This window comes from Rhea americana, unplaced genomic scaffold (genome assembly GCF_003343005.1).
Source record: "Rhea americana isolate MKP2758 unplaced genomic scaffold, rheAme1 scaffold_1, whole genome shotgun sequence".
NCBI classification, from domain to species: Eukaryota; Metazoa; Chordata; class Aves; order Rheiformes; family Rheidae; genus Rhea; species Rhea americana.
In genome coordinates, this window is record NW_028185038.1 from 4,553,625 (window position 1) to 4,574,650 (window position 21,026).

Here is a 21,026-nt window from a genome sequence, read left to right on the forward strand (position 1 = left end):
CGGCACAAACACCGCATTCGCACGGGTCCCGGCCAGAGTATTCCAGACACTACATTTTAACTCCGTCTAGACTAAAAAATGGAGAACATGTATTTATTGCATTAAATAAATCAAGAAAGACTATTTTAAAAATAGTCTTTTTTTTTTTTTTTTTTTTTTAAATAGCTTTTCCTTGTCTCCAGGAGGTGGCAATGTCTGTGCCTCAAGAAGCTCACCAAAACCGCTGCTCCAGCAGGCACCTTCCCCTCCACAGCACATCGAGGGGGGCATCAGCTAAATCAAGCAATGGAGCTATACAGGGGATGACGCCTCAAGCGTCAGCCTGGCAAATTCCCCGGAAATCATTAATTTTATAACAGAGAGTGGGCCCCCAACAATACTTAAAAGATACTCAAAAATTACTTATTATAAGACATTTTTTTTTTCATGCTCCATGTGTGAGAATAACTATTTAACATACAGGGTCACTGCTTTCTTTCATCCATGCAGTCACAATACATATGGGAAATCTAAGGAATTTTAGAAAATACAAAATTAATAAGAGGTTTGAGTATCTCTGTAAACTTCAGATCCTGAGGCCTTGATTATTACATGAAAATCTGTAAGTTTAGGATCTTACAGCAGAAGACTTAGCAGAAATGAATCTCTAGTTTTCCATGGCCTTATTTCTACTTTATAGAAGTAAGGGTTTTTGAACTATAGTTATTTTACCAAGAAAATGTGCAAAACGGGAACATAAGTCATCTGAATCATTGGTCTTAACAATTAAATAATCACACAGAATCTCAAACTTATCTCTCATTTACACCAAGCTAACGTGACAGCTGTAGAAAGCCACAGGGAAAAAAAAAAAGAAAAAAAAGAAAAGTCTATGCATCCTGCACATAGAAGTCTATACATCAATCCCCAAAGCACCCAGTGGCCAGAAATACAGCTTGCCATGCAACGGATGCCCATTTCTTAGTCTTTATTAACAGATGAGCTGAATTAAAATAGGGTCATGACTTTAAACCAAATTAAACAATAATTCTAGCTCAGCTCACGCCAGTGAAGGATTGATGTCACTGCCTCCATTCCCAAGGAAATGAACCACATACGCAGACAGCACATACAATAATTTATATGAATTAAACTCATCAAACATATTGAATTATTTGACAGTCCTAATGCAGAAATGTGCTAACTTATGTTCTGTCAGGAGTAAAACCCCAATAAGCCTCAGAGCAAGTCACTGTTTTAAGAGGGCAAGAGATTATAGTCATTACTGTATCAGATGATTTTATTATTCAAGAATTATTTACTACAGAATAAAGGTGCATGAAATACAGAATATATGGAAGCTGTTAAAGGTACAAGCTCCTGTAAGAAGGACTGGATTCAATCCTGCTGAATGCTCTTTGTCAGTTAAAAAAAAAAAAGGCAGATTTAAACAGACCCTCCCACCAAATAAAGAAAATTTTGCTTTATGGAATTCATTTCAGTGTAAAAACCTAAAGGAGACTACTCAAACAATTTGTCACAGCAGATTTCTATTTAAATCTGAACTTTAAAGCCCATACTGAATATACGCAAGGGGAAAAAGAAATACCTATCTGAAGTATTCTTCTCCCRGAGAAACCCCCCAGGCTTGCAGCGCAAGCCGTCCCCTTCACCTCRGCGGCGGCGGGGGGCTGCCGGGTCCCCGCGGGGCGCAGGCTCACCAGCCCAGAGCCCTCCCCACTGCTCAGCCCCACTGCAAGGGCCACRGGGAGGCCAGCAGCACCTCTCCCCTCCACAGCCCTTCCCCAGGTGCATTTCACTCCCTCTCAAAACGATGAGCAGCTGAGGAAGCTAATTAGCAGCAGGCTCCTACATGCAATCGAAGAGTCTTTTCTTGCATGCACATTTTCTAAGAGAGAGGGGGAGAAAATTTGCATGAATTCGTATGTAGCCTAAGCACACTGAGGAGGAGCTGGCAACTCCCACATCTGTGTTAGCATGCRGTTTTCCCCTGTTCCTTTGCCATCTAAAGGCAAACTGAGGCCTTTTGGGAGGGAAACAAGACTGTTTTCCTTCTAGACCTATCTCAGCTGATGAGGGAAYGATGGAGACATGCAGAACGCTTCCTATTTCAACGGGATGCAAATCTGAACTAAAAACACCAGAGCATCTTCCCCTCTTGGACCATTTTCAAGCGAGGAAGAGTATCRATTCAAACATGTTCCCATTTAAATAACTGTAATGCAATGTTTTACTGACACAGAACAGTATTTCGGGATATTTTACCTCAAGGACCACTTTGGCTTTTCTATTCCAGCTACATCAACGCTATAGTATTTGAGGCAGTTGTTATAACAACTAAAGCAAACAACTGTCAGAAAGCATCAAATCTCTCCGTTCTTCATCGCTTGCTAGCAGAATGGCTTTTAAGCAGTAATGTAGAGTTAGACCTGGAAGCAAGGTTCAGCAGCAAAATGCAATACAAATGAACAAGTAGAGAACAAATATACAGACGACGTTTCAAACCAAGCAGACCTACTTTAAAATCCCATTTTGTGCCGGAAATATCTCCACGTTGTCTTCAGCATACAAACTAAACATCTCTAGAGTCTTAATATATTCACTTCCTAGCAGAATTGATCAGGAAAAAAAAWTTTCCATCCTTTAAAGTATCCAGAATTTGCCATTGGTTGAGTAGATGTAATGAGTTAGAAACATTTATGGTAATTTCTAAGTAATTACCATCAAGGTAGACATACAGTTTCAGTTTAGATTATCATGTTGCTCTGCTTATTTTTCTAGACATAAAATACAGAAACAAAATACAAAGGACCTTAATTGTTCAGGCATCAGATTCAGTCAAAAATAAAATCCTATTTTTTTCATTGAATACTAAAAAGAGTAATCAAGAGGCTGTATAACCTCTGTGAAGGTTATAACAAAATTCCACTCTCAATTTAAATTAAGTACATACATACCTATTTACTATATTTTTAAATGCCTGAAGAGATTTTATTAAGATTACCAGGCTCACTGTGTAATAATTTGTTTTAAAAAGAACTCAAAAACATGACTCCTCAGAGATTTTTGGGGYGGTTGAAAGGATCAGAGAGTTAAAATTGCACTTATTTTGCTACCTACTCCAGCATCACCAAAAGCACAGGCTTCATCTGTGATTGACAAYACAATACTCTGCATCAACTTACGCTTCTATTCCTTCCTGGTTAGTGGCATTAAAATATGTATACAAGATTTCTCAAGCTCCTCCTCTATCTCTGCATCCCTAGCTCTCAAGAATTACATTGTTAAGTGCAACAAAAGCACAGCATTTATGTTGCCCAAAATCCTCCTGTATCTCAGAAAAGATCTTACTCCTCAGATTTTAAGCCGGTAAAGACTATAATGGGTTTCAGACATCTTTTTCATTTCTGTTTTCATACTATTTATTAATTTATATTAGATATATCTATTATTAAGCTGAAGTACATTCTCCCAATCAGATTGAAAAAATAGCACTCTGCACCAAAACCCTGCTATTCCAGATTTCCASGCTTACTGGCAACAGGTGAACATAATCAGATACTAATTCTATTTGAAACAGYAAGTATACTGTTTTTCTTTCCTTATGATCCTAGAAAAAATAAAATAAAATATAAAATAAAATAATAAATAAAATAAAAAAAATCTAAGTTCTGGTTCCTCCTGTAGTGATTAATATTTCAATTTACTAAGCATTTAGCAAAAGGATTACAATTACTGTCCTGAAAGAAATCTTGCTAARACTACTGGTTACGATTGAGGTTCCTCTGTATGCTGTCAATATACTCACAGATTTAGATAAATATTCTGTAAATCTCACTACTTCCTGTGATCAATTTACTCCTTGTTCTACATTTCCATTTTACAAATGTGAGAACTGTAAAGATCTGAAAACTCACTAAGCAAAYAGTAGTTTCTTTTTTAACTGCTGGTGAATCTAGCAGCCCTTTTCAATATAGACCCTTGTAGAAAGATTCCAGGTATTCATTCCAGTAATAAAATCTTTCACCGATACTACCCACATTACAAAACAAGCAATGTCTACATGTGAACAGAAAAGTATTTCATTCTGGGAACACGGCTCTGGTGCTAGCCTTTCCATGATAACAAGAAYGATTTGTGTATCCATACCCACGAAGCACTGAAAAGAGATCTTCAGTCTTTAAATGTGTGAATATGCACATACATTTTTTGGTATTAATAAAGAATAAATGGCAACTTTTATAAATGTATTTATCATATTGYAAAAGCATCTTTATAAGATAGTAGCCAATAAAACTGAAGTATAATTAACTTTTTTATGTCCTTCTCTGCATTTACAAGCAGCAAAAGAAACCTGACATTTTTAGAAAAATCTCATGGTACTGAGAAGARAAAGTTTCCTGGTTGTTTTTAACAGTCTCATCCACTATGTATTAGTCAACAGAGAGCACTGTTTGAATTTAAAATTCTCCAGAATATTTACAAGGCTCTGACAGAAGCTGGCACGTCCCCAGTGGGACGCAAACCAGACTGCTGGCGGAGAATCCAGCTAACAAGCCACTGGACTCCAGCCGGGGCCCGAGGCGYGAACGCTGAGCTCGGGAGGCTCATTCCCGCGGTAGAAACTCCCCTGAACCAGGAACCTGGGCTCAGCTGCGTGCCTCACCTGCTCCCGCACGCGGCCCATGTAATTTAGACCCCATTGCCCTCAGAAGGCGTTTCTGAGACAGTCTTCAGGAAACGAAGGTGGATATATGGACAGGAATGTGGCACTATCTAAGAGCTTTACTGAGAGCAGGATTTTCCATGAATCATTAAAATCCTGGGGTAGGAAGACGTTCCTCTAATAAAGTTAATAAAAACGCTGAGGAAAACCTATCACTCTGCTCCTCTTCCTTTATAGATTTCTGTTCCCAGCTGGGCTCCTCAGGGGACTGCGGAGACCTGCCAGCTAATTTTGTGGACAGGATGACTTCGRGGCTTGCCTCTGACTTGCAGATGATGCTAGTGTTTCTCCATAATTGTTTACTGTATAAATTCAACATCTTTCTCTCAAAGGGTGATTGCTCAGAGTCACTCCTGAGAGCCTTTTACCTCATGGCTGTAGGCCTACTGCGGTCTTGACGATACAGTCACGTCAAGGTTAATGTCAGGTCAAGGTACCATTAGTAGCTCCTTTCCCTGCACAGTTATTCTTTCAACTGTAAGATATTAAAGGAATTTAAAGTTTCTCCTGAAGTATTCTGGGCTGGCCTTTAYAGTTATTGCAATTGCACTGACAGAAATTTCAAGGTTTCCAAGAGTACTGTGGGAGTAATAGCAGTTGTGGGAAAAGCTAGATTTCATTGAATGCTACGAAAGCACAAAATTGAAACGAATCACCTCCACATTCATTTCTAATGATAAAAGTGACTCTGCCTGTGATCTCTGTCATGACACCTGAGCTTTATACTGTAATTTTTCCATTGTATTCCCATCTTGAAACTGATATAATGTCATTTAACAACTTYGTGGGAATTTTATAATTCAATGTTTATTAAGAAATTGTTTAATCAAAAGAAGACAGGGCTGAAGTAGAATCAACCCAAGCATACGCATGTAAATAGGAAAGTGCTTATGAGACCACATTACAGGGAAAGCTCTCATACCCTATCTAGGAAGACAGCATGCTGGGGTGCCTCTCTAATGGGTCAGGATTAGCAGGAAGACATTGCAGTGGGTGTCTGCTATAGACCACCTGACTGGGAAGAAGAAGTTGACAAGGTTTTCTTCAGACAATTGAAAGAAGCTTCACGTTCACAGGCCATGGTCCTCATGGARGACTTTAACCACCCTAATATCTCTGCAGGAAGGACAACACATCAGGGAAAATGCAATCCAAGATGTTTCTGGAGTGTATTGATAACAATTTTCTCACACAGGTTGTCAAGAATCTGAGGAGGGAAGGTGTTCTGCTGTATCTCATACTTACAAACAAGGAAGAACYGGCCAGAGACGTGAAAGTTGGGGACAGCCTTGGCTGCAGCCACCACAAGATGGTGGAGCGCAGGATCCTGCAAGGATGGAGCAGGGTGAAAAGCAGGGTCACAACCCTGGACTTCAAGAAAAGACCTTGGCCTGTTCAGGGACCTGCTTGGAAGAGTCCCATATCATACWGCCCTGGATGGAAGAGGAGTCCAAGAGAGCTGAGTGGTATTCAAGGATCAYCTTCTCCAAGCTCAAGAATGGTCCTTCCCAACAAGCAGGAAATCAAGCAAAAGTGGCRGGACCTCTGCACAGGGGAACAAGGAGCTCCTGACTAAACTCAAGCATAAAAAGGAAGCATACAAGAGGTGGAAGCAGGGACAGGTGAYCCAGGAGAAATATAGAGACACTGTCTGAGCATGTAGGGATGGGGTTAGGAGAGGTAAAGCCCATCTGGAGTTGGAATTGGCAAGGCACATGAAGGACAGTGAGAAAGGCTTCTACAAGGACATAAGTAGCAAAAGGAAGGCTAGGAAAAAYGTGGGCCCACCACTAAATAGGGCAGGGGCCCTGGCAACACAGGACACAAAAGGCAGAGGTACTGAATGCCTTCCTTGCCTCAGTCTTTACTGGCAAAATCAGCCTCCAGGAATCCCTCTGACCAGAGAGGAAGTCTGGAAAAAAGAAGACTTACCCTTGGTAGAGGAGGATTGGGTTATGAAGAACTCTTAAAACAAACTGGAGATACACAAGTCCATGGGTCGTGACAGGATGCACCCATGAGTGTTGAGGGAGCTGACTGATGTCACTGCAAGGCCACTGTCTATGATCATGGCAATCAGGAGAGGTTCCTGAGGACTGGACAACAGCAAATACCACCCCATCTTTAAAAATGGAAAGGAGGAACTGGGGAACTGTGGGCTTGATCTCACCTGGATCCCTGGGAAATTAACTAATYCTGGATACTATTTCCAGACCTACAAGGGACAGAAAGGTGATCAGGAGAAGTCATCTTGGATTTACAAAGTGGAAATCAGGATCTCTATGATCTCTGAGATACCATGAAAATTAGGAAAGGTTCCTGAGGACTGGAAGACAGTAGATGTAACCCCTATTTTTAAGAAGGGCAAGAAGSAGGATCCAGGAAACTACAGGACRGTCAGTCCTGCCTCCATCCCCAGGGAGSTAATAGAGTAACTAATCCTGAATACCATTTCCAGACATGTGAAGGACAAGATGATGACTGGGAGTAGTCARCATGGATTTAGAATRGGAAAAACAAGCTTAACCAATATAGTAGCCTTCTATGATCAGATGATYGGCTTGGTCGACGAGGGAAGAATAGTGGACGTGGTTTGTCTTGACTTCAGTAAGGCTTTTGACACTGTTTTCTAAGCTAAAGAAGTGGTTAGTGACATGCGTTGAAAACTGCCTGAACCAAYGGGCTCATACGGTTTGTGATCAGCAGCAAGAGGTCCAGTTGGACACCAGTCACTACTGGAGTATTCCAAGGGTCGATACCGGTGTCAATGCTGTTTAACATCTTCAGTAATGACCTGGATGATGGGACAGAGTGCACCTTCAGCAAGTTTGCMGATGGTGCAAAATTGGGGGCAGTGGCTTCTGCACCAAGTGGTTGCACTGTTATCCAGAGGCACCTCAATAGGCTTGAGAAATGGGGAAAGAGGAGCCTCAGGGGAGTCAATAAAGAGAAATGCCATGTCCTGCACGTGGGGATGAATAATGTCATACACGAGYGCAGCCTGGGGGCTGACCAGCCGCAGAACAGCTTTGCAGAGAAGCGTCATGCAGAGAAAGTCCAGTAAAACAAGCCTGTCATGAGCCAGCAATGCACCCTTGTAGCAAAGAAGGTCAACAGTTTCCTGGGCTTCACTAGGAAGAGTGTTTTCAGCAGGTCGAGGGAGGTGATGCTTCCCCTCTGCTCAGCACTGGTGAAGCCACATCTGGAGTATTGTGTTCAGTGCTGGGCTCCCCAGTATAAGAGAAGCATGGACTTACTGGAGTGATTAAGGGACTGAAGCAATGAGGAGAGATTGCAAGAGCTGGGACACTTAGCTTGGAGAAGAGAAGGCTCAGGGTGGGGATCTTATCAATGTGTATAAATATCTGATAGAGGATGTAAAGAAGACAGAGCTGGACTCTTCTCAGTGATGCCCAATGACAGGACGGGAGGCAGAAATTGAAACACCGTAAATTTCATCCGAACATAAGAAAACATTTCTTCACCATAAGGGTGGTTGAACACTAGAACGGGTTGCCCAGAGAGACTRTAGATACTGAAAACCTAACTCAATACAGCCCTTGATAACCTGCTCCAAATCATGCTGCTTGAGCAGAGGGGTTGGACCAGATGTTCTCACCAGCCTCAGGCTCTGTGAAGASCACAGAACTGCCTGCCTGTCTCCACTACTGCTAAATGCAAAACTGTCCTAAATCTTGGCAAATGCACAGTCCCAACACAGAASCCTCCAACTGTGCTGCGAAAGAGGATTCAGCTCTTCTTCTTTCTTCTTTTACTACAAAGTGATCAGCTTAAGAATATTCTTGCCAACTGCCCTGAAACCATCCTTTATATGCTCCTGGGACAGAGCTGGAAGCAGAAATATTTGCAAATCAACAGGTGCTTTGCTGATCAATTCATTAATATCGTGGGCTGCAAAGTACTGACTGTGCCAGTATATTAAACAAGACACTCCCRGTATGAGAGTCAGGCTTATATAACTGGTGAAATAAGAAATCTCTATTCTTTGCCTTGCCTGTACGATTCCACACAACCACAGGTGTGTTACCCACATCACCAACCACATCGCACATTATCCATGCTGTTCAAGGCCTGACTGGGACTTGGTTACATTTATTCTTACCCTATTTCCCATATGCTCTCCCTCCTGCCGGGGCCACTGCTGGCCACAGAGTCCTCTATATGTTTGAAAGAACCAAAATGCTATATTCTTCCTGAAAAACATTTGGACAGTCTAATTGTCTCCCCAGGTTTCTATGACAACCACTGCACTATAAACACCCTCGCTGGCAGCCACAAGAGACCAAAATCTCTGCTTTCTTTCCTCCACTACCCGCAACTTCCCAATWTAGAGCACACTGTAGCTGTGAATAAATACGATTAACTATAAACATAGAGGTGCTGTCTAGTATACAAGGCTGGCATTTGGGAAGCCTCTTACAAATGAAAATACATCACAGTATTTTATGATAACAGTCAAAACACTCCCTGTTATGTCAGCRTTATCAAATACCTTGGGATCAATGTGAACAGTGCAAAGCTAGAAATATATAAACGGAGGAGCTACGTCAGCTTGTGAGGCTGCAGAGAGCTTTAAGTACAACCAGACCTTCTTACCGGTGCTTTTAAGGGTGTCTCACCTTGCTGGTGGGTTCGCATCAGGAGCAGAGAGGCCCCGACAGACGTCAGAGCAGRTGGGGTTAAGGCGGCTGCAGAGCTCGGAGGCTGCACACACACCCCGGGACGGGGCCRTACGCACCAGGGCATGGCTGCAGCGCCCGTCTTCCCAGCAGGGAGGCCACAGACGAACTACAAAGCTGGAAGCAGGGAAACGCACCGCACCGCACTGCCAATCTGAGCGCAGCAGAAGGCCTTCCTCTGAACCTCTTGTACCAGGCAAGCTAGCAGAGCTGCTGCTTTTGCCACCGCCCAGGCAAACTGAGGTCTAACAAGTCCCCGACAAATAGCCCATGTCTCCCTCCTCCTCCTGAGCAAGGTTTCTGGCAAAACAGTAGGAACAGATGAGGCCACGGTAACTGTGGAGGCTTTAACCCATTCAGGCAGCCCTCGACAGCTTCAAACCATTGGAATACACACAAATTACAAAGAGGCTACAGGTGATAATTTATAGTTATTAGATGTTCACAGGTCACAGTCACCTTTCAGATTATTAAACTAGTTTCTCATTGTAAAAATGCTACGTATTTTTTAAATAATTGCCACTGTAAATCTAGTCCCTGACAAAGTAACTTTGTGAAATGAAAGGACGCAATTTCAAGCACAAGCACAAACACAATTTCTTCAGCAGTGCTCTTAGTTTGTCTCAGGCACTTGTTCTCAGTGCGCTGGCAGAAAGACATGAGAGATTCTGATGGCTCTGAGCAACAGCTGGAAATGTAACCGTGCAATTTTCACTGTGCTTGGAGAGGAAATCCAAAATCCACAGGCATTCACTCCAGATCCTTATGCAGAAATACAGCTCCCCGCGAGGAGGAGGAGGTGAAATGCACGCCTGTTCCATAGGCTCTGGAACAGAAGATACAACATCCCACCTCACAGCCTGAAGGACCAGCTGTGGAAGACCTCCTGGTTACACAGACAAGGTGGAGACAAGATTAGCAATTAATGAAAAACACTAGAACTGGGGATAAACATATAATCTTTGGAAAAAGAAATGCCCAGCTGTTCCATTGGTTTTCTTTTTTTGTGTCAGGATTTTCGTTGTAACAACTGCCTATAAAACATATTGGAAGATGCTTCATTTTCTGGTGAAAAAATTGTGAAGGCAGTATTGAACAAATATGGAATGGAAAAATATCTTCTTTCCTATCTAATTTTCCCCAATAGTCTGTACAGCAAGGAGTGTTATGTAAGAACGAATCAKAAATATAAAAGAATTACTGATGCCCACATTTACTATATGTTATACAAGAAAACTGCCTAATAAATAAAGTTTGACTTATCTCTCACTCACCCGTAACAAGCTTATGTTTCTATTTATGTCTTACTGCATGCTTTTACAATTTTCYTAACTACAGAAATGGTACGTAAAACAACAGCATATATGAAACAAATGTTGATTTAGAATACAAAGACAGATCTGTTATCTGACAAGTAGGAGTACTGAGACTCCAAGTGCTGCAGAGCACATCGGAGTATTAGCTAATAAGCAAGGTATGTGGGTGCGATAGTGTGCAGTGGAAGACAGTCAGGGAACAGGCAGAAAGGATGAGATTTTGTAGTCCCCAGTTATTTATTAACAAACCTTAACAGTCAAAAAATGATTGTAGAACTTTTAAAATCAGGTTACAAAGGAACTATGCTATTCTCTTCTGCATCTGGAAAGATCTACAGGACTAGGCATGTTAATAGCAGTGAAATCAAAAGGGGGGCAATTTTAGCGTCATTTTATATTAACCATTTTATAATTAATTGATACTTCCATACCTTCCAAACTCTGTTCAATATGACTCACTGCCACTAAAGCACTCGGCTTTAACTTCTGAGAAATGCATGCAAAACTTCAGCATCTCCTCTTCATTCCCCCGCCCCAACAATCTCCCAAACCTTTGCATGTTTCCTGAATATTTCATGCTGCACGTGTGGTATAGTTCATTCCAAGTTCAGGGAAATATTACACTACCTAAGAAAAAGAGGCATTCTGGAGTTACACTGGGACTTTTATATCTATGAATGCATACATCTTAATACACCAAGTGCAAAGTATACCATGACATCACTTCTAAGCAGAGCAACATAGAAATCTGTGGCTGCAAACCATGTTTCTGATATTTTAAACTTTTTAGATTTTTTTCATTTYAGATTCTTCAGTGAGCAATTAGGTTTCTTTAATAGGCTAATATTCAAAACCTGTTTTAATTAAAGCATTTAAAAAGAAAAATAATTTGGAGGGCATAAAGGGGGAATCTAGGGAATAAGCCACCTCAAATGAACAAATGCAACAAGGAAAAATTTATTTTCCTAACTGGTGGTGTACTTTTGCCATACATTCTAATTGGTAGATTACACAGAAGTGTGTGCACACACCAGGAGAGGCTTTTCTTTAGAATRTTTGCTAGAATTTAATTTTCCATTTTTCCAGCAATAAGTTTTTTTTCCATATCTCAGAAGTAGCATTTTATGTAAAAGCAAAAGTGTCCTCAACAACAAAAAAAATCAACCATTAGCAAAGCTTAAGACCATAAAATCCTGAAAAGTAACATACCTGCCCCAAGCTGCTTTCATTGTAGAATCCTTATCAACAGGAATACATGATGACTCAACAACACCCGATTTATTCAATTTGTAGCAGAGACCACAGTCTGGATCTAACATACATCCATTACAATAACTGAAAAGGAAATAAATAAGGACATAAGCAACATTTTATTTATTTGTTCATGTCAAAAACAATGGCATCATTTAATCATGCTTAGAATGGGCATAGTCAAGTTGTCAGTGTTAGATAYAAGACAAGAGAAATTCTCCAAAACAGAATACAAAGACAGAGCAACTGTGGGATGGCTATTTCTCTAGTATTTCCCCAGCACTCCYGAGGAAACATCTTCCAGAACCAGAAATATGTCTTCATATCTAATAGCCTTGGAGGGACTTTTCKTTCATAATTTGTCTATGAATTGTAACATTCACATAGAAAACACACACAAGCATATCATTTTCCTTTTTCTGTACCACATTTTGGTATAGGAGTGKGGTCACTTGCACATCTCCTAGTGATTCCTGATCAATCTGCAGGAGCCTTCACCCATGGAATGAATTTTGATCAAGAAACAAAGAAAGAYTGGGGTTAGAAAGAAAGAACCATACAGAAACAGTGCCCAAACCAGGATTTGAGCACGTGGTGGATGTGGGATTCAGTTCGAGATTACGACCCCACATGTGTCCACGTGCAAGCTAGCTGCCTGACATGGAGGCATCCAGCGCACAGGAATGCCCTGCTTGCCCTCCACAGCTTGCTGCAGAGAGCATGGGGCTCTTGCAAATCRTACTGGTGTCATCCCTGTCAGCTCCACAGAGATGTCTCAGATTCCCTTAGGAATCTCAAAGAGCAAGAGGTGCTCTCACTTAGGAAATCAAAGGATGCTCAAGACAGGCATGAGAGTTACTCAGATGATGAAATCATAACTGTCTGCTTGAGGGTTAACTAACTCTCCTCCAGACTCAACTGGYTATCTGCCCACCAGCTCTGCTGGAAACCCGGATACCCACAGAACTATAGACCCACTTCGCTCAGGGTCAATCCCAAACTAAAAACCTGCCTCTAAGAACAAACTCAGTGGAATTTGGGAACATAAGCTACGGAAGCATTCCCAAACTCTTCATACAGTACAACTGTTCTGAAAGTTTCTGGCACAAACTTCCCTAGATCTCATAGTCTCAAGATCATTGCTACTGTTGTTAACCTATCTGGGTGTTTATCTTCCCCAGAAGTCATCTAAGATTCAGAAATGCATTCTCATCAATATAGCTCCTGGATATACACYAAAGGCTTGCTTTACAAGTTAAAAATAAGGGAGCAAGAAACTAARAAAATGGAGTAAATCTGGAAATTTCAAATTAAAATTAAACTTCACAATGTAACACTGTGACCAAAACATCTTTGACATTTATCCCTGTAACAAACAAAACCAAGGAAATAATCTTATTCTGAATGTGTATCTTTATCACAACAATGTCTCAGTGAATGAAGAAATAATCTGCTTATAATTCTGTATTATTATGAGCAAAACTAACTGTATAACAAATTCCCAAGAATTTAAATCAATAAAGCTGATTATGTGGATTTAAAAAGTCAGGAAGCACTTGTTTAAAAATCCAGTCATTCACACTTTTCTTACTAAAATGTTTCTAAATGTACTGTGATGAGGTCAAGTTGTAGGGCAGTTTCTACTTTCTTGAAGTAGAAASTTTTCATAGATTTTTGCTCTTCATTAATGGATACATTCTAAATTATAAAATTACTGCAGAATTTCCAGGTTGTCTACTTTTTAGAAACTAAATATACTTAAGGATGCCTCTCTCTCGCACAACTGACAGGTTTGAACAGCTTTTCAGCTGGAAAACTACAGTAATTCAGATAACTTTTACTAGAGATATAAACTGTAAAAAATATTTGTACAGACAGAGGAGATGAAACAAAAGGTTCAGGGAGAAGTCAATCAAATAAARTTTCACCTGGAAGTTGCAAGCATGGATGAAAAAATTATAACCTTGCTGTTATCAATTATGAAAGGAAAGGACAATTCAAATATTACATTGGAGAGTCTTAATGAYATGTTGCTAATTAATATTAATACAACAAAGGACAGCAACAATTGAGAGGAACAAAAGAGTGGAGAGGAATAAAAAATATTTTTATAAATCTCAACTGTTTATAAGTATGTAATAATGATATTAAAAATAACTAAAAAAATGCAAGATCTTCTGATCAAACAATCTTTTGTTTGCTAAACAGGATGCTAATTTATGATTTTCAAATTGTGGAACACCTCCCATTCAATTGTTGCGGCATAACAAACCTTTAATGTTTGCTAGCATAATTATCCAGCTTAGTATCGTGGCACAGAGCACAGCTAGTTCCAAATACTATTCCAAATGCCTATCAAGTGCAGTAGTGGAGTTTTTAGTCAACTGTATGAAAATTATATTTAATATGAACACTATTTGCAAAATACAATGCAATAAAGTGGGTTTTAGCCAATAATCCTCTTTGTAAACACTGCACCATTTTGACTATAGAGAAGGAGGACTGTAGGCATCAAGTGACAAGCTATGACTAATGAACAAATTTCGATCACAWCATCATCAAGGACATCTGGGAAAGGAAACCAGAGCAGTCCCTTGCAAACTTACCCATCCAAATTCTCTTTAGCTAATCARAAATGGCAAGAGGAGAAAGATCTCAGAAGAACCTTTGAATGGATTAAATGCTAATCTGRAGCACTACAATAGGCCATAATGCCCTTAAGACTTGAAGGTAAAAACATAGAAAAGACAGAGAAGGAGCATCTATTTAAATGTATTTTTTAATATGAAGAAAAATTCAGATTTTTTGGAAACAATCTTTTAAGGATTCAAAGTTTTTCTAAATCTCTTCTTATCAGCCTTTACTTCAAGCAAAAATATAGTTAAGTACACAACACCAGACAGAACAACAGAAAGACACAAGAATGCAAAAAAATGACAACTGGACAAAATGGTTAGTATCATCTTTATGCTGTTGCCAGCAGCGGACAGAACAGGGACTGGATGCCTCATCAGCTACCTCAGTGTCCTCACAAAAATGAATGCACAACACAAATGACAGAACTAAACTCTGTATTGATTACTCCATCCTACTGGGTTCTCTTTATGCACAATTCCATATAATATCCCCTGGAACTGGTATCAGAAATCAGTCAGTTCTAGAGCAGAAGGTATCTTTTTAGTCATCCATCCCTTCCACCCTCCCTTTCCCATCCACAAGTCCAGAAATACTCTAGGAATTTGGTTACTGACTCCAGAGTCTACCTACGTGGCTGTTAGTTCAGCTGCTCCTCAGGTTTTATTGAGCATGCATAACTCAGACTTGCAGTTGGCCTTCAACATAATAAAGGCTGCTGGATTTCATGTGGTRCCAAATGTCAGAGGTTACAGTTACACATAACAGTTTAAATAATTTAAAATGGTTATTTTCTACTGCTTGGTTATTTTCCACAGCTTTCCTGATGCTTGTCTTTCAGATTGAAAAGTTAAATAACAAATATTAAAAAAAAACTCTTTACAGTTGGGCTAGAATTTCCTATTATTAGCTATATAGCAAATTCATACCATAAGATTTGACCTTCGGTTTCAGAGATGAGACCAGTCTATTTCAGAGAAAACCCCAAAATTCAATACACAGAAGACTTAAAGCYCTTTCAAATCTAACTCCCAATGGACTTAAGATAGGTGTTTTGCTGTTCACACCATCTAGCATTTATCTGTGTCCTATGTTATCACAACAACAAATTTTTATGTTGACTTCAACAAAGTAGACAGTCATCACTTTTTCTGATATAAGGACCAATGTTTCTTTTCCTCCAAAACACCACCATATACATGTTACAACTATTTCCCCAAACTGTTAAAAAAGTCTGTACCAGTTAATAGAAGTAGGAAAGATTTTTTTTGAAGAGAAGAATATAAAATTTTTTAAAAAATATGCTGAAACAGTTTATTCTGAATTTCTCCMTCAAAAAGTTAAAGTGGAAATAAAATATACATCAGAGCTGCAGGCCTATGCTTCACTCCGGCTCCATTATTACTCGCTAAATAAGAAATATTTACACAATCCRAACGTGACCATGTATTCTTACCTGCTCGTTGTGATGTAGGTAAATCAGGACACACAATATACGAGGAAAAGAAATGCACACTGTAATGCTTATTGACATTTAAACTATCCACTACAGATCTCCCTCCTGTCCTGCAACATACATTCTTGTCAGCTCTACCCAGATATATGACAGAATAATGAATCGTCAGGAACACCGATACTCATTCAAATCTACCCTGTAGAGCAGTCACAGCTTTAAAAGCTCTGTACCAGAACTCCCCAGGGTGACTATGTTAAGAAGGAAATTTGCATCCAATCATACATGGGAAATGTGTTTCCTGTATTTTGCCATGAAACATTTATCTCTGTGCTAAGGATATGAGATAGCATCTTGGAAACAGGCTCCTCAGTGGAAAGCTAGTTGAAAATTCTCAGACAGAACAGTTCTAAATCAGAGACTGACAATTCATCAAGATTAAAATATTTGGCAGAGATGATCTGATTTTGATGAAACCAGACAGCATTACAGCAGAAAGTTTTATAATCTGCCTAGTTTCCTGGTTGCTTACAAGCCAGGTTCCTAGGCAACCCAGCAAGAAGGTGATCTCTAGACTTCAGATGCTTCACTCTGTAGCATAATAYCAACAAACACAGAACAAGCAATATRAGACTCCAGATGTCCARAGATGTCCAGCTTCGCTGCAGCCCGGGTGGGTATGCCCACAGATGTGGACAGTGTCTCAGTAGCCAGAAGTGTCTCACTACYTCGACTCCTCAATCTATTGGAAACAGCAGTGGAGTGGGATTTCTCGGATCCTGCCGCACTGTCAGAGMACGTTTGCTGATAAGCGCATGGAGAGTTCTGAGTCTTGACATCCCCAAACCTGCAATTCTGATTCTCCCAACTCAGCTGAGGCCTCCGTGCTCTCATGTCCCTTTCATCTGATCAGATGGGAATATCTAGAGCCTAGAAAACCTAATAGTGCTACCTCCTCTCTAGCAAGGTCCCTTGCTAATAATTTCTTGTTGGTCTGAGCACCATCAGCTTACAGGATGTTCTGCCCTGCAGCAGCTTGCCTTATGAACTGTTCCTAAGGTTGGAGATTGATCTMAAAGATCACAGTGCATTCTCCAGTTCCACAGGGAATTTAAAGTATATAAATATTATTCTTAACTGGCTAGCTAATTAGTTTTTTTCTTGATACTGAAATTATGGTTTTTGTTTTTCTTTAGTGTAGTTCTTTAGAGACAGAGGTCTCTATTTAGAGTGAATAAATTCTCTGTTCTGCTAAAGCAACCATCGAAACGCCAGTACAAGTTCTGCAATTGCTTCTTTCCATGCTTCTTCTCTACTGCATAGAATACTCCACTTGTCATTATATTTTGTGCTTTAGATTTGTAAGATGACCTTGTAAGTATGACTTCCCTACAATTCTCAGGAGTCTTTTAATTTAAGCTGCAAATTGYACCTTGCCATCTTTTGCTGAGTGATTTTGCAATAAAAGACCTTTGCCCTGTGCCCTTGTTCTGCAGGTCTCATTTCTCTTTTTGATAGATTATTTTATCTTTCTCAATCTGAACCTCAATTTCTGAACTGCTCATCTCAAAATATTTCATGAGGTTTCTGTTCTGCTGCATTTTTAGCAACTTTCACCTTTGTCTTTTGTATTCTTCTATCTAACTAAAAAACTATTTTCCAGCTAGGAAAATACAAGCTTTTCTTGATAATATGTTCGGGACTATATAGTTCTTTCTCATTATGTAACACGTCTACCACACAGGCAGCTTCTCAGAGTAACAAAACATTTCAGAAATATGGATGTTTCTTAGAGATATTCTCTTTTCCACTTGTTTTAGATTCATCAGTCTCATTAAGCATGTGCTGCAGAATCACTCTGTGTAAGCAAGCCAGTGATACATGAAAATCTGATACATTCACAACAGGCAAAAGGTTGCTGCCACCCTGCCTCACTGGGTCACCTCCAGAGTCTGTCTGGCTGTTGTGGGCTTGTTGAACCCACCGCTCCTGCTCTGCATGGTGCAAATATTCATTCTCCTTAACAAGGTTCTCCTCATAAAAGGGCAGAAACCCTAAAAAGCATCTTAGACAGGAAACGCTCAGGATTTTCAAACACCAAAAAAGAGATGACAAAAGCTGCAGTTCACTGGAGCCTAGAAGAGAACATCATTTTATGATTGTTGTGTTTGCTGCTCTTCCCAGCTTGCTATTTGTCTCTGGTGCAAACAGGATGCCAGGCTAGATGGATCTGCGACCTTACCTAGCATGCCCTCATCTTCACCCTTTGCTCTCAGCTTTGCTTACACCCTTCACGCACCGACTCCTTGTTCTAAAGGTACACGCAGTCCCCAGAACCCTCTGCCTTCGCTTCCCAAATACGCTGCCTTGCCAACGAGTTAAAATGCCATTTTGCTTTCTCTCCTTTTGAATCTTGCATTCATTTCTTTATAACTGGGGGTGCAGAACGTATCAGCACTGCCTATAATGCAAACCTCCTTCAGATTGTGGGGCTGTTGTTTCCAGTTCCCTACAGGAACAGAAGAGACTGGAATCCAGGTTTCCTTGGTTTTGTGCTTCTATTTTCATACACGCCATAGAGAATGCCTCTTCCTCCAGCCATAACTGCATGAAAATGGCCAGGATAGCTGCGTTCAGCCTCATTGGTAAGAGCATGCCTACCCAGCTGGACCTCACCAGGGAAAGCCCTAATTTGTCAGCTGATGAATACAAACAGGAAAAACAGCCAAGACAGCCAACTCAGAAAAAGCAAGGGGACCTTTGGACAAGTGTAACAGTAAATTTACCAACTCTATTTCTAAAGGAGGACATCGATGCCTTTAGCCTCCCAGYCATCTACACAATTAAGAGGGTTTGGGGTTTGGGCTTTTTTTTTGGCAAATGGCTATCTTCATTTTTATACATAGAAATACCATTTTAGTTAGGTGCTAGATCCTTGTTTAAAACTGCCTGATTCTTGTCTGAGGCCTTATGCAGTTTACACATGCTTCACTGCACCTCTGGCATGAGATCAAATACTTCACTGTATTTCTGATGATTCCTGTATTGCTCCCAAAAGGTAACCTAAGTCTTGACAGTAACTTCTGGCTAAATATTACTAGATGAAGGTTGCTGAAGTGGTTAGAAAGCCTGGGAATTGCAAGATAATACTTCAGGGTGTCTTATCTGGGATATAGAAAATATAATTATATATTTACTAGAGAAGTGGAAGAACCTGTTGGGACTTCAATACCACTTTCCTGCTGTTAAAAGCAACCAAACTTCAGCAGCTTACTTGCCAAGATCTACTACTAGTCAGTTAGATAAGGCATGTATCCAATCACTGATGCCCATAACGGAAAGCTACCATTTCCAATCACAGTACTCACACTCTACCTACAGTTCTATTATTTATCATGCAGTTATTTTACCAGGTCTAAATTTGTTACATTCAAATACGATCATCACATCTTCGTCATCTCCAAAACAGGCTCCTCTTCCACAGAGTCCACTGAGACTGTTCTGACCTCTCCTAGGTCTCTCCAGACCAGTACTGAATCCCTCTCAGTATGCCAGCCACATATAAATACAGCAGTTCACTTCAAAACTTTCCTTAAAACTCTCCTTTCCAAAGATTAGTATGCCTAGAGTAACATAACTTAAACTTGGAGCAACTGTTCTCAATCTTTGGTTGATGTTTGATACTTCTGTTCCCAATCTGAAGAGAACCCAAAGGCTCATCTATTTTTCCTACCTATAACAGCGCAATAAAGGAAACTACTCTCTCTACAAATCTTGCTTTGCTTAAATGCTTATACCATCATAGCTACATCTCTACTATAAACATCTTCACAGCAGATTGCTGGAATGCTAATACTGTACTAAAAGTGTCCTGATCTACTTGTACATAGACGTCAATTATCTCTTGTCTTAGATGATTTTTTTCTCCATGTATCCAGCTCCAGCACAGTAGCATCCTGAATTATACTTGAAACTGTGCAACACAGATAATTAGAACAACTGACTTGACTGTACGTGCCTTTACTTTGCACATTATGACAGTCGCTATAGCTCAGTTGGTTGGAGTGTGGTGCTGCTAATGCCAAGGTCATGGGTTCAACCCCCGTATGCGCTATGCTGGGGGTTGGACTAGATGATCTCCAGAGGTCCCTTCCAACCTTACCATTCTATGATTCTGTGATTTCAGACCAATCTCCAAAGAGATTCTACATATACACAGCATTCTCATAGCTTTTATCTAGACAGGATGTTATCCCTCAACATGATTAAAACCATCCTTGTGTGACTAAAGCTTACAAACCATATACACCATAATACCACCRCATTGGAAGATTTTACAAAATAATTCCCTAGTATTGTTTCAGTTATTGTTAAACAGCAAAGTTTTAATAGTGTTAGTGGAGAGATGATGTGTCAATATTTTACTGTACGAATAACAGATTGCTCCCTCAGTAATATATAGCTTGATCCAAAGACAAACAAGGTAAGTGGAAATGTTACCATTGATTACAGAGAGTTTGCATTACACTACAGCCATTACAGTTTAGACAAATGGCTTTTCAAATCTTTGTATTTAAACTCATGAGAGAGGAATTCTTCCCAAATTCTACTCATACTGAAGATGAATAGAAGACTGAAGACCATCATATTGAACTGATATATTCCTTTCTTTCCTGTATGAATTTAGATTAAATTATAAACTCTGATTTACAGGAATAATATGCCAACAAAAGGAAAAATACTATCAACTAATATACCTTTACTATGTACTTAATAAAGGTTAGGACTATACTGAGGTCATTCTACAGTTCTACTACATAAACTGTCTATGAAAACCTTCATTACATTTTATAAGAGGCAGCAAAAGTATTCTGAAACCTTTGTTTATCTCTTTACATACTCAAAATCCTCCAGTCTTAAAGAGGAAACACATTACCAAATTTATT

At 39.9% G+C, this 21,026-nt stretch overlaps 1 protein-coding gene across 1 annotated transcript in view; it reads right to left on the reverse strand.

Moving 5' to 3' along the window:
* SLC2A13 (solute carrier family 2 member 13) overlaps positions 1-21,026 on the reverse strand; it is a 146,762-nt gene that overhangs the window by 19,268 nt on the left and 106,468 nt on the right. Inside the window, exon 7 of the mRNA XM_085297865.1 lies at positions 11,952-12,077. Within this exon, the coding sequence (XP_085153991.1) occupies positions 11,952-12,077 (126 nt within the window). The remainder of the gene's footprint in view (positions 1-11,951; positions 12,078-21,026) is intronic.